The sequence below is a fragment of the Oncorhynchus tshawytscha genome, linkage group LG09 (genome assembly GCF_018296145.1).
Source record: "Oncorhynchus tshawytscha isolate Ot180627B linkage group LG09, Otsh_v2.0, whole genome shotgun sequence".
Lineage (NCBI taxonomy): Eukaryota > Metazoa > Chordata > Actinopteri > Salmoniformes > Salmonidae > Oncorhynchus > Oncorhynchus tshawytscha.
The window spans coordinates 14,331,275-14,346,139 of record NC_056437.1 but is presented as its reverse complement, the minus strand read 5'-3'; the positions used below and the strand labels follow the sequence as shown (position 1 = coordinate 14,346,139).

The following is a 14,865-nucleotide window of genomic DNA, read 5'->3' as shown; positions in this document are numbered from 1 at the left end:
AAAATGGTGGTCCATAGTCCAGGATTATGAGGAAAAACATTAAGATCCACAACATTTATTCCACGGGACAAAACTAGGTCTAGAGTATGACTGTGGCAGTGAGTAGGTCCGGAGACATTTAGTCGATGATGTCTCTGAAAGCCTTTTAGAGTGGGTCCATGAACTTTTCCATGTGAATATTAAAGTCAACAAAAATTAGAATATCATCTGCCATGACTACAATGTCCGATAGGAATTCAGGGAACTCAGTGTGGAACGCTGTATATGGCCCAGGAGGCCTGTAAACAGCAGCTATAAAAAGTGATGGAGTAGGCTGCATAGATTTCATGTGCATTCCCCCATTCCATATTTACTTATGTTCCACATTTCTCCTTGTTTTCCTGTCCACCATCTTACCCGCACCTCAGGCCACACTGGCAGCCATTGGGGCTCCGGACACTCAGTGATATTTTTCAGTGATGTCCAGTAGATGGTTGTCTCATCATTACAGTTTTCAGTGGTACACCTAGATGGCAGCATTGTATCGCTGTTGAGGAACCGAAGTGCCAAAACCTGTTTGAATGTTGTGGAGATGAGGCTATCACTTTGGATATTATTTGCCTATAAGCCATTTGCAACCGGAGACTGACCTTTAGTGCATCCTGTTACATCCTAGCACACAACATCATGCATTATTAGAGGATGGAGATGTGGTCAGGTTTTGTGTTGCTGCCATTTTGTTGTCATGTTGTGTTGCTACCATGCTGTGTTGTCATGTGTTGCAGCCATGCTATGTTGTTGTCTTAGGTCTCTCTTTATGTAGTGTTGTGGTGTTTCGCTTGTTGTGATGTGTGTTTTGTCCTATATTTTTATTTAATTTTGTATTTTTAATCCCAGCCCCCATCCCGCAGGAGGCCTTTTGGTAGGCCATCATTGTAAATTCAATATTTTTCTTAACTGATTTGCCTAGTTAAATGAAGGTTATAAATAAACAAAACAAAAAAAATACAAAAAAATATTGTAATAAAATATAATCCTGAGAAAAGTAATCTGTACCATACGCCTACAGGTTGAATAAGAACCAACCCGTGCATGAGTGGGACCATCTTTCGTTTCATTCTCGCCCGTGTTCACGTGCTATCGGAGTTATCTGTACTCCACGTCGGTGAATTTTTACCACTTACCTTTCACCTTTTCAACCAAAAGTTGACAGATCAGTTTTTGACAACTTCCTTATTAATAGGTAGCCTTTAGCTCATGTAGGCCTAGCTAGTTTGACCATATTGTCAATATTAAGCAAACTAGCTAACTTCATTATCAACAACGTTATTATTAACAACATTAATAACAGCACTTGAACACGAACATGTAGGATTTCAGACTTTCCACCTCCCAGTTTCCCATTTCACACGAGCACAAGGAGAAAACAATATGGTTCCTAAACATCAATAAAATGTCCTGGATAAATGATATAGGCTTTATAAGATAAAGCATACAATATTTATGAGAAGTCTTGGGAATGTTTATTGATAAAACCAATACAGCTTTTTGTTACAGGTTTACAAATTATGCTTTGCATTTAGCCTATCAAGCAGGCTGCATAAGATATTTTCTTCCTATGTGATATCTGTGTATCCTTTGCTCAATTAGTTATTAAAGGACGATAATAATGTATTCAATTAAAGTAGCAACGTTAACACAGCAATGGGAGTAGGCCTAGAGTAGGCGGAGCGAAAAGTAAATTAGACGTTATCCGTGATGTCATATTCTATTGTGCTGGCAGGCGATAGTCTCTTCTGTCCATCCTCTTCGCCAGCTGCCATAACGAAACCCCACTGTGCTCATGGCTCTTTGCGCAGTCTGGTAGACTACAGAGTATACAGACCTCTACATTATAGCCTTCACCTTCGGCTCTGCCAACCGATTTTAAATGATACGCAAAGGACTGTCTAATTTACCGGGCCACGGTGATTAGAATTTCGATGCGCACGACGATTCGATGCGCACGATCATTTAAAGGGGAGGATCAGCTCTAACATTCTGTGTCAATTTACGGCATTTACGCTATCTGTCGCCATTCTAAGGCTTCAAAGGTTATGCTTCACCATTGACGGTTTCTAATATTATTTTTAGGTCGAAGTATTGTTTAGGTTTAGTCTAATCAGATCTACGGTTACTTGGCTACTACGCTTTCAAGGATACGACGACAACACGAGTCGTCCTAGGATCATCTGTGTCAACGAGCTGAGGAGAAACCGTAAAAATGTTCGAGACGAGAGGGATTCCTTTTATTCTGCTTGACATCGCCTGTCTAATTCTCGGTATGTGTCTGCTTGCTATGACTTGCTTATTATAATGTTGTTATATTGTAACGAGTTAACCTTATTTACATAATATTTGACAATCGCTGTCACGTGTATAGGCTATCGAGGGAGTGGTTATATGTTGCTTATTGGTCAAACGAGGGTGAATCTTTCGAGAAGAAGTTGATCATTTGATAATAAGTAGGCTAATTAACACCAAAACAAGTATTTTGTGACCAAAGCAGTGAAAGAGATTGAGTGCCATATGTCTTACTGCTCCTGCTGCACTCGGTTGATTGATGTTGAACAGTTAATGTTGCTTGTGGAATTGGTGATGATACAATGTAATAGAACGATAACAAATGTAACTCTTACGTTCTAGAATGATTATTAAAATTGTATTCCTGTTGTAAAAGTAGGGACTATGGAATGAGCCTTGCTGTTGTTTAGATTGCATTAAATTATAGCCATCACCCCTACATTATCTGGCGTCAGTTATAGCCATCACCCCTACAGTATCTAGCGTCAACAAATTATATTGGCTTTTCAAAGCTATCAGGTGCTGTTTTCCATAGCTGCCAATACAGGACTAGTAAAGGCCCAGTGGCCTACATTTGTGGGGAAAATGTTTTTTAAAATAAATTATTAATAGTTTTAATTCAGAATTTTCAGAGGGTGCTGGTTTCTATTTCAGGCAGTACTGAATAACCATTAATTTGTAATGATTTATCCATTGTTGCTTGGAAATGTCATGGCCTTATTGTGTTAATGATTCTTGATCCTACTTGCCCTCTATTTAGGAATCCTGGTGTAGGAGTTTAATCTAATTATGAATTATGGAAGTCCTGGATGGGTCATAGATAAGGTATCCCAGAGTGCAGTGCACTAATTTCCTTTCCCTGTGTGCTGAACATTAGTCTAACTCTATGGTACTGAAGAACTGATTCAGATGTTTTAAATGTGCTTAGAGAGTAAGAAACTTAGCAATATGAATATAACTGATGTGAGTGCTACTTTTTTCTGTCAAGATTACATCAACTTGGAACTGATTTCACACTCAGATAGTTTCTCTCTACTAGATAGAGCTTCCTCAGTCATGACATACATATGGTTTGGGGTGATAGCATACTAAAAATACAAACCCTTCATCACAAATGTCTAGATGTGTGTCTCCAGATGCAACTACCGATACCTTCATAGGTGTGTGTTGAAAGTGGATTCTATGGTTTTCTCAGAACATATAGTAAATACTAGAGATACAGTTGAAGTCGGAAGTTTACATACACTTAGGTTGGAGTCATTAAAACCACTCCACCAATTTCTTATTACAAACTATAGTTTTGGCAAGTCGGTTAGGACATATACTATGTGCATGACAAGTAATTTTTCCAACAATTGTTTACAGACAGATAATTTCACTTATAATTCACTGTATCACAATTCCAGTGGGTCAGAAGTTCACATACACTAAGTTGACTGTGCCTTTAATTAAACAGCTTGGAAAATTACAGAAAATTATGTCATGATTTTAGAAGCTTTTGATAGGCTAATTGACCTCATTTGAGTGAATTGGAGGTGTCCCTGTGGAGGTATTTCAAGACCTACCTTCAGACTCAGTGACAGTGGCAGGTTTGTTGTGGTGCCATATTTTTTCAATTTTTAATAATGGATTTAATGGTGCTCTGTGGGATGTTCAAAGTTTCTGATATTTTTTATAACCCAACCCTGATCTGTACTTCTCCACAACTTTGTCCCTGACCTGTTTGGAGAGAACCTTGGTCTTCATGGTGCCGCTTGCTTGGTGGTGCCCCTTGCTTAGTGGTGCTGCAGACTCTGGGGGGCCTTTCAGAACTGAGATCATGTGACACTTAGATTGCACACACGTGGACTTTATTTAACTAATAATGTGACTTCTGGTGCAACCAATTACCTTCAGATCTTATTTAGGGGCTTCATATCAAAGGGGGTGAATACATATGCAAGCACCACTTTATTTTATTTTTATTTTTTAGATTTCACTTCACCAATTTGGACTATTTTGTGTATGTCCATTACATGAAATACAAATAAACATCTATTTAAATACAGGTTGTAATGCAACCAAATAGGAAAAACACCAAGGGGGATGAATACTTTTGCAAGGCACTGTACTTGAATTTGGCCCCAAATTCCCAAATGGCCCATCCAGCAAAGGAAATGTGCCCTGTGTGAAATTCTATGAGAAACAGTGACATGTACTCTGAATGGCCTAAAATGTTTAATCACATACTGGTCTTTCACAATCAGGCCAACCCAAGCTGTACTGTGCAAGTAGGCTAATAGTAGACCTGATATTGAAATAGATAATGAGGCTGTCAACTGAGTCTGAAATTCACAAGTCTCCGATTTTTTCCCCATGTTTTCCCACTGTCACTATTTCTAATTTATTTATATAAAAACAACATTGGATGTTCTAAGTCCACAACAATGCTTACACCACATCAGGAGACCTCTTGTGGTCTGGGGAAAAAAACAATACAATTTTGATTTTAGTGTAGTTACCCTTTAATTCATGTGCAAAGTGCCAAGCACCTACTTTGCAGAACAATTGGCCACTGAATTTATGCAAATAATCATATAATTTTGCCAGGTAGGCTACCTTGTAGCTAGTTGACGTTTAATTTAGACGTTTTTGGGGAAATCCTTTCCATCTACCAGAAGATGGTTAGGTCTATCATTATCACTATATTTTTCCAGTTCCTCAATTGTTTGAAACCTGGATGTTTAACTTCATATTAGCCAAAATCCGAGGGAAATTGAGGGAAATGTTTTATAAACACATCCTCGTATGCGCTCTCCTGACCATTCCACTTTCTTTCATTGTCTAGTTATCAAGGCACAAGACGAGACACAGGAGGCAGATGGTTGGAGTCTTACAATGTTTAATCATCTTGGTCAGGTCGCAGTTGTAAATGAGAACTTGTTCTCAACTGGCCAACCTGTTTAAATAAAGGTGAAATAAAGGCAGGCAGAATGGTCAGGCAGGCGGGTACAAAGTCCAGAAACAGGCAAGGGTCAAATGCAGTCATATTTCTACATTTCTAATGGATATTTCCATTTCTGTCCATGAAACCTCATGAACGTTTTTTCCAACGCATATTGCATTTTGGAACATTTGAGTTTACCTCTGTATGCACATTGCTGCGTTTAAAACGTGAAGACATATTAGTTTAGCAACATTAAGCTAAACATTCTAATTTGTTCCATCCGCCTTAATTGAAACGGTGTATACCTCCACTACAGTACTTTTATACTCATCAGTGGTGATTAAGGAGTAAGTATACACAATGTGTGTAAGCGTAACTGGGGAGGAGGTGTAGTTTGCAACTGGAGTCACACAGTTTGTGGTTCTGTGCAAAACTGCTACAGTAAGTGTATTTTTTTATTTGAAAGATTATTTCTCACTGATATGAAAGATAAGGGCCATATGTTTCAAAAACCGGTTTGAAAGCAATGATTATTGATGTTTCTTAATGTTAAAATACAGTTTCGGGAATTGTCGTTCACTTGGAACCAACTGTGGGCGAATGTGTAGCCGCTGAGAACTGTTTGAGAGCTAAAAAATAGCCGACCAAAAGGTCGGAAATGATAAACAGAGTTCAAAAGGTACTCCCACTCAAACCATGAAAAGGAAAAACACAGAGGCCGAGATGCAAAAATAATATAGTCAGTTTAATCCACACTCAAAAGAATACACAGGGTAACAGTTTTTATTAAAAAACTAAAAGTAAAAAGAGCAAATAAGAGACTTCAGTAGACACTGTGTAGCGCAGCAGGTGCAAACATCTATTTCATTAGATACTAGCGAATGGGGAGTCAACAAAGTATATATGAACAGAGAATATGTAGAGAAATATACAAAAATCACAATTCAAATGTTAACATACGATTGAAGTAAAACAACGTTATAGGCTAAATAGCGTTATCGTAAAAACATTTTAGAAAAATGTATCGGTACAGTACTCAGGTGTACAGCTCAAAGAGGGCAGGTGGGGGGACTGCTGGTGCATCCAGACACAACATTACAAGGTCCAATTACTAATTTAAGCCTTGGGGATGTAGAGTTTTCAGATAGAAGATCCATCAGGCTTCACTCTGGAGAAGACGTTCATCCATATCGTGGCATCTGGGGCTTGGGAAACATGGTCAATGGCACAGAACTTAAGATCACTTGTAATGTGTCAGATCTGAACATGTCCTCAACTGCAGGCCTCTGAGGAAATTCAAGTAATGTTTATTTGATTCGATGACAAAGTCCATGTTTCGGGTGCAGATGCGTCTGATGCGTAAGAATTGGCTGTATGGAAAGCCTCTCTTCAAAGCGTCAGGATGGTAGCTAGATGCATGAACAAGACTATTTTTGTCCATAGGTTTGACATAAATACACATCCAAGTCGAACTCAAATATTTTTTAGGATCATGTTGGGTCGTTTTCACAGCTTTTAATTCCCCTAAAATCTTTCCTGTTATTGTCAAGCTTTTTGTTTGTTATCCCCGGTCCCTGAAATGTCTGCTGCGTGATAGAAGCAGAGATGAAAGAGAACTTTACCGATGTCAACTAGATTGAAACCTTCATCGATTTATGACATTCTGGTGAGAAATGGTTTATGTAGTCTTGTAGGGCAGTAATGACAAGAGAAGCTTCATGTATCTAATTATAGACAAGTTGACTAACAAATAGCCTACCAAAATATCAGAAATGATAAACATATCTAAATTAGGCTTCAAAAGAAATCCCACACTCCCTGTCAAGCAATGGTTCCGCACCCCCTGTCGAGCAATGGTTCCGCACCCCCTGTCAAGCAATGGTTCCGCACACCCTGTCGAGCAATGGTTCCGCACCCCCTGTCAAGCAATGGTTCCGCACACCCTGTCAAGCAATGGTTCCGCACCCCCTGTCAAGCAATGGTTCCGCACCCCCTGTCAAGCAATGGTTCCGCACCCCCTGTCAAGCAATGGTTCCGCATTTACTCTGCTGGTTGCCAGAAACCTTAATGTGAATATCATGACTGTCTGCTGCATGTCTGTGTGGTGTTCTATCCACTGACAACAAAGTAACCAAAACACATTATACCCTTTGAAATGTTTCTGACATTTTGAATGCGATTGAGATAACCAATGTCCATAAAGATCCTACTATTTGAAGTGTTTTGGTGAATGGATATCTCTGAGCTATTTGCACTGAAGCTTAACCATGACCAGCTTCTCCTGTGTGTGTCCTCTCCTGTCCTCTTTGGAGAGAGAGAGAACCTAAGCAGTATATTTGACCTCAGCTTCCCTATCAAATCTAAAAATGTCAAACAGAACCACAAAATGAACAACTATGACAAATGGTTTGATAAATGCAAAAACCTAAAAAGAAATTGAGCAACCTATCCTACCATAAACATAGAGACCCAGAAAACCTGAGCCTACACCTTCACTATGGTGAATCACTAAAACAATACAGAAATACACTATGGAAAAAGAAGGAACAGCACGTGAGAAATCAGCTCAATGTAATTGAAGAATCAATAGACTAACCACTTCTTGGAAAACACTAAACAAACAACACGAAGAGTTATCCATCCAAAACGGAGATGTATGGGTAAACCCCTTCTGGGAAAACACTAAACAAACAACACGAAGAGTTATCCATCCAAAATGGAGATGTATGGGTAAACCACTTCTGGGAAAACACTAAACAAACAACACGAAGAGTTATCCATCCAAAATGGAGATGTATGGGTAAACCACTTCTGGGAAAACACTAAACAAACAACACGAAGAGTTATCCATCCAAAATGGAGATGTATGGGTAAACCACTTCTGGGAAAACACTAAACAAACAACACGAAGAGTTATCCATCCAAAACAGAGATGTATGGGTAAACCCCTTCTGGGAAAACACTAAACAAACAACACGAAGAGTTATCCATCCAAAATGGAGATGTATGGGTAAACCACTTCTGGGAAAACACTAAACAAACAACACGAAGAGTTATCCATCCAAAACGGAGATGTATGGGTAAACCACTTCTGGGAAAACACTAAACAAACAACACGAAGAGTTATCCATCCAAAATGGAGATGTATGGGTAAACCACTTCTGGGAAAACACTAAACAAAAACAACACGAAGAGTTATCCATCCAAAATGGAGATGTATGGGTAAACCACTTCTGGGAAAACACTAAACAAACAACACGAAGAGTTATCCATCCAAAACAGAGATGTATGGGTAAACCACTTCTGGGAAAACACTAAACAAACAACACGAAGAGTTATCCATCCAAAATGGAGATGTATGGGTAAACCACTTCTGGGAAAACACTAAACAAACAACACGAAGAGTTATCCATCCAAAATGGAGATGTATGGGTAAACCCCTTCTGGGAAAACACTAAACAAACAACACGAAGAGTTATCCATCCAAAATGGAGATGTATGGGTAAACCACTTCTGGGAAAACACTAAACAAACAACACGAAGAGTTATCCATCCAAAATGGAGATGTATGGGTAAACCACTTCTGGGAAAACACTAAACAAACAACACGAAGAGTTATCCATCCAAAATGGAGATGTATGGGTAAACCACTTCTGGGAAAACACTAAACAAACATGGGTAAACCACTTCTGGGAAAACACACGAAGAGTTATCCATCCAAAACAGAGATGTATGGGTAAACCACTTCTGGGAAAACACTAAACAAACAACACGAAGAGTTATCCATCCAAAACAGAGATGTATGGGTAAACCACTTCTGGGAAAACACTAAACAAACAACACGAAGAGTTATCCATCCAAAATGGAGATGTATGGGTAAACCCCTTCTGGGAAAACACTAAACAAACAACACGAAGAGTTATCCATCCAAAATGGAGATGTATGGGTAAACCACTTCTGGGAAAACACTAAACAAACAACACGAAGAGTTATCCATCCAAAATGGAGATGTATGGGTAAACCACTTCTGGGAAAACACTAAACAAACAACACGAAGAGTTATCCATCCAAAATGGAGATGTATGGGTAAACCACTTCTGGGAAAACACTAAACAAACAACACGAAGAGTTATCCATCCAAAATGGAGATGTATGGGTAAACCCCTTCTGGGAAAACACTAAACAAACAACACGAAGAGTTATCCATCCAAAACAGAGATGTATGGGTAAACCACTTCTGGGAAAACACTAAACAAACAACACGAAGAGTTATCCATCCAAAACAGAGATGTATGGGTAAACCACTTCTGGGAAAACACTAAACAAACAACACGAAGAGTTATCCATCCAAAACAGAGATGTATGGGTAAACCACTTCTGGGAAAACACTAAACAAACAACACGAAGAGTTATCCATCCAAAACAGAGATGTATGGGTAAACCACTTCTGGGAAAACACTAAACAAACAACACGAAGAGTTATCCATCCAAAATGGAGATGTATGGAGAAACCACTTCTCCAATCTTTTTGGCCCTATAACAAAGAACAAACAGCAAAAACATATACATGATCAAATACAAATCTTAGAATCAACTATTTAAGACTACCGGAACACACTGAATTCTCCAATTACATTGAATGAACTACAGGACTAAGTACAAACCCTCCAACCCAAAACGGCCTGTGGTGTTGATGGTATCCTCAATGAAACGATAAAATATACAGATGACAAATTCCAATTGGCTATACTTAAACTCTAACATCATCCTCAGCTCTGGTTTCTTCTCCAATATTTGGAACCAAGGACTGATCACCCTAATCCACAAAAGTGGAGACAAATTTGACCACAGTAACTACCGTGGGATATGCGTCAACAGCAACTTTGGGAAAATCCTCTGCATTATCATTAACAGCAGACTCGTACATTTCCTCAGTGAAAACAATGTACTGAGCAAATGTCAAATTAGCTTTTTACCAAATTACCGTACAACAGACCGTGTTTACCCTGCAAACCCTAATTGACAAACAAAACAGAGGCAAAATCTTCTCCTGCTTTGTTGATTTCAAAAAACCTTTGACCCAATTTGGCATGAGGGTCTGCTATACAAATGGATGGAAAGTGGTGTTTGGGGGGAAAAATACGACACTATAAAATCCATGGCCTAAACATCAGTGCCACAAGTAACTTCCACATAGCTGCGAACGAGCTGAAAGACAAAGCCAGGAAGGGCCCTCTATGCCATCAAAAGGAACATAAAATTTGACATATCAATTAGGATCTGGCAAAAAATACTTGAATCAGTTATAGAACCCATTGCCCTTTATGGAAGTGAGGTATGGGGTCCCCTCACCAACCAAGAATTCACAAAATGGGACAAACACCAAATTGAGACTCTGAATGCCGAATTCTGCAAAAATATCCTTTGTGTTCAATTTAAGGATCAATCCGATACCCAATAATTATCAAAATCCAGAAAAGAGACGTTAAATTCTACAACCATCTAAAAGGAAGCGATTCCCAAACCTTCCAAAACAAATCTCACACCTACAGAGAGATTAACCTGGAGAAGAGTCCCCTAAGCAAGCTGGTCCTTGGACTCTGTTCACAAACACAGACAGACCCCACAGAGCCCCAGGACAGCAACACAATTAGACCCAACCAAATCATGAGAAAACAAAAAGATAATTACTTAATGAACAAAAACAGCGCAAACTAGAATGCTATTGGCCCTAAACAGAGACTACACAGTGGCAAAATACCAGACCACTGTGACTGACCCAAACTTAAGGAAAGCTTTGACTATGTACAGACTCAGTAAGCATGGCCTTGCTATTGATAAAAGCTGCCATAGCCAGACCTGGCTCTCAAGAGAAGACAGGCTATGTGCACACTGACCACAAAAGGAGGTGGAAACTGAGTTGCACTTCCTAACCTATTGCCAAATGTATGACCATATTAGAGAGACCTATTTCCCTCAGATTACACAGTGTGCCATCACAGCAGCTATATTTGTGACCTGTTGCCACAAGGGCAACCAGTGAATAACAAACACCATTGTAAATACAACCCATATTTATGTTTATTTATTTTCCCCTTTGTACTTTAACCATTTGTACATCGTTTACATGCTGAGTACGGCAGAGTGTTTACATGCTGAGTGCGGCAGAGTGTTTACATGCTGAGTGCGGCAGAGTGTTTACATGCTGAGTACGGCAGAGTGTTTACATGCTGAGTACGGCAGAGTGTTTACATGCTGAGTACGGCAGAGTGTTTACATGCTGAGTGCGGCAGAGTGTTTACATGCTGAGTGCGGCAGAGTGTTTACATGCTGAGTGCGGCAGAGTGTTTACATACTGAGTGCGGCAGAGTGTTTACATACTGAGTACGGCAGAGTGTTTACATGCTGAGTGCGGCAGAGTGTTTACATACTGAGTGCGGCAGAGTGTTTACATGCTGAGTGCGGCAGAGTGTTTACATGCTGAGTGCGGCAGAGTGTTTACATGCTGAGTACGGCAGAGTGTTTACATGCTGAGTACGGCAGAGTGTTTACATGCTGAGTGCGGCAGAGTGTTTACATGCTGAGTGCGGCAGAGTGTTTACATGCTGAGTACGGCAGAGTGTTTACATGCTGAGTGCGGCAGAGTGTTTACATACTGAGTACGCCAGAGTGTTTACATACTGAGTACGGCAGAGTGTTTACATACTGAGTGCGGCAGAGCGTTTACATACTGAGTGCGGCAGAGCGTTTACATGCTGAGTGCGGCAGAGCGTTTACATACTGAGTGCGGCAGAGCGTTTACATGCTGAGTGCGGCAGAGCGTTTACATGCTGAGTGCGGCAGAGCGTTTACATACTGAGTGCGGCAGAGCGTTTACATGCTGAGTGCGGCAGAGCGTTTACATGCTGAGTGCGGCAGAGCGTTTACATGCTGAGTACGGCAGAGCGTTTACATGCTGAGTGCGGCAGAGTGTTTACATGCTGAGTGCGGCAGAGTGTTTACATGCTGAGTGCGGCAGAGTGTTTACATGCTGAGTGCGGCAGAGTGTTTACATGCTGAGTGCGGCAGAGTGTTTACATGCTGAGTGCGGCAGAGTGTTTACATGCTGAGTGCGGCAGAGTGTTTACATGCTGAGTGCGGCAGAGTGTTTACATGCTGAGTGCGGCAGAGTGTTTACATGCTGAGTGCGGCAGAGTGTTTACATACTGAGTACGGCAGAGTGTTTACATGCTGAGTGCGGCAGAGTGTTTACATGCTGAGTACGGCAGAGTGTTTACATGCTGAGTACGGCAGAGTGTTTACATGATGAGTGTATGAGTTTGAGGATGTAGTGTGACAGTTGAGCAACACAGACCTCCACTCTGTCCCTCAGGGGAAGAGGGGCCTCATGCTTCTGGCTTCAACCTGAACCAGAATAAAAAGGCTGTGCCGTTTTCCCAGCATGCCTTTCCCCAGCAATAACAAAAGGCTGAACGGACAGGGAGCCAGAGAACAGACACATTCAACTCAGACATTGAACGGTCACAACCTATTATTTATGATACACTATCAACCGGTCTTTACCGTTTGGATCCATAGAGTAATGAGCTACTACTCACCAATTGCACTACAGCACCGATTTCCCAAAGAGATTGTACAATCTTTCAAGAATCCCCTGTGCTGTGAAAAAGCGGTCATTATGTTGTCATTTCATCATATATTCCGTCCGGTGATGTCATTGTTGTTGAACTGTTTCTTTTGATGCTATGTTGTCATTCAACTGGAGCATTTACTGAAGGGCCTCCCTTGGGAACTCATTCTCATAGCTAGTGACGGATTGGTCCCAGACCAGTCTCTAAAACATTCCTCTCTGAAACAATCGTTCCCTTAGAGTAGGGTTGCAAAATTCTGGTACGTTTCCCAAAACTCCCTCGTTTTTCAGAAATCCTGGAGATTCCTGGAATTATGAGTGAATAAGCAGGAAATCTGGTAATCATCCAACCAGCATTTCTGGAAAAAATGAATAGAAACCAAACAATTTCAGGTCAGGGAAAGAATAGAATTGGGGTGGAATGTGTGAGTTCTTTAAAGTAAATTCAGTTCCATGAGTGACTTTTTCCAATTCCACACCTGGGCAGGGGACAAGACAGCTAGGCAGGGATGCATGCCTCGCCTGTACAATTATAGAGGAAACACTGCTCTGAGTCTGAAGTCTCTGGTTGAATATTAACATCTCTGCATCATTACAAACACGTGCTGGTACTGTAGTCGCATGGTAGACACTGTGGTGTTGCTGCTGTCAATAGTGTCCCTGCTGCAAGACACAATACTATTGTTACAAAGTTAACCCCTTAACTTCCTCTCTCCATCCACAGCGGGACTGCCCCTGGCAGCCCTTAAATTGGGCCAAATCAAGCCCTATCAGAGGGGCTTTTTCTGTAACGATGACAGCATCAGCTACCCCTTCCACCCCAGCACAGTCACCTCCAATGTGCTCTACGGTGTGGGCTTCACTTTGCCCATTTGCTCTGTAAGTAACAATGGAAGAGTTGACAAAACACAATATTTCTTACATTTTTACTAACCAAATATTGAACAGCTGGCTTAGAGTACATTATAATGGACAGCTACAGTACTACACTAACTAATAAACAGGCAGCTGTTCTATCCAAATTGACAGTTAACTTTTGATACCATACACAGTGTTCCATTTTGTTAAACACCTGGTCATGATGTAAGGCTTCAACTTTAGGGAGGATGTCCATAGAGCTTAGGTATCAGAACCAAAGAGTTCAATTCAACAAGGCCATACACCCAGTAAGCAAAACAAATTGATACGATGCCACTACAACCAGATTACAACCATGTAAACAGATTGATATTTCAACCAGCTTATAACCATATAAACCGCCCGGGGATTCGATCCAGCAACCTTTTCAGTTACAGCCCCAAACCTCTAACCACTACGCTACCTGCCGCCCCATTATTATTTCAACCAGTTTATAACCATATAAACCGTTTGTAATTATGTTACCTTAACCAGCTTATAACCATATAAACTGATTGTAATGTTATTTCAGTGTGGAGGCGAAAGAACACCTGTTAAGGCGAGGTGCTGGCTAGCAGAGTAGAACACCTGTTAAGGTGAGGTGCTGGCTAGCAGAGTAGAACACCTGTTAAGGCGAGGTGCTGGCTAGCAGAGTAGAACACCTGTTAAGGTGAGGTGCTGGCTAGCAGAGTAGAACACCTGTTAAGGCGAGGTGCTGGCTAGCAGAGTAGAACACCTGTTAAGGCGAGGTGCTGGCTAGCAGAGTAGAACACCTGTTAAGGCGAGGTGCTGGCTAGCAGAGTAGAACACCTGTTAAGGCGAGGTGCTGGCTAGCAGAGTAGAACACCTGTTAAGGCGAGGTGCTGGCTAGCAGAGTAGAACACCTGTTAAGGCGAGGTGCTGGCTAGCAGAGTAGAACACCTGTTAAGGTGAGGTGCTGGCTAGCAGAGTAGAACACCTGTTAAGGCGAGGTGCTGGCTAGCAGAGTAGAACACCTGTTAAGGTGAGGTGCTGGCTAGCAGAGTAGAACACCTGTTAAGGCGAGGTGCTGGCTAGCAGAGTAGAACACCTGTTAAGGCGAGGTGCTGGC

General features: G+C 41.0%; 1 protein-coding gene across 2 annotated transcripts in view; it reads left to right on the top strand.

The window, feature by feature from the left end:
* The first annotated feature begins 1,762 nt into the window (after positions 1-1,762).
* plpp1a (phospholipid phosphatase 1a) overlaps positions 1,763-14,865 on the top strand; it is a 30,147-nt gene continuing 17,044 nt past the window's right edge. Inside the window, exons 1-2 of one of the 2 annotated variants that reach the window (XM_024430781.2) lie at positions 1,766-2,300; positions 13,603-13,757. In XM_024430781.2, coding sequence (XP_024286549.1) covers positions 2,243-2,300; positions 13,603-13,757 — 213 coding nt within the window. In that variant the 5' untranslated portion in view covers positions 1,766-2,242. Of the gene's footprint in view, positions 2,301-13,602; positions 13,758-14,865 lie in introns of both variants that reach the window. The other variant, XM_024430782.2, reaches the window with a different exon arrangement.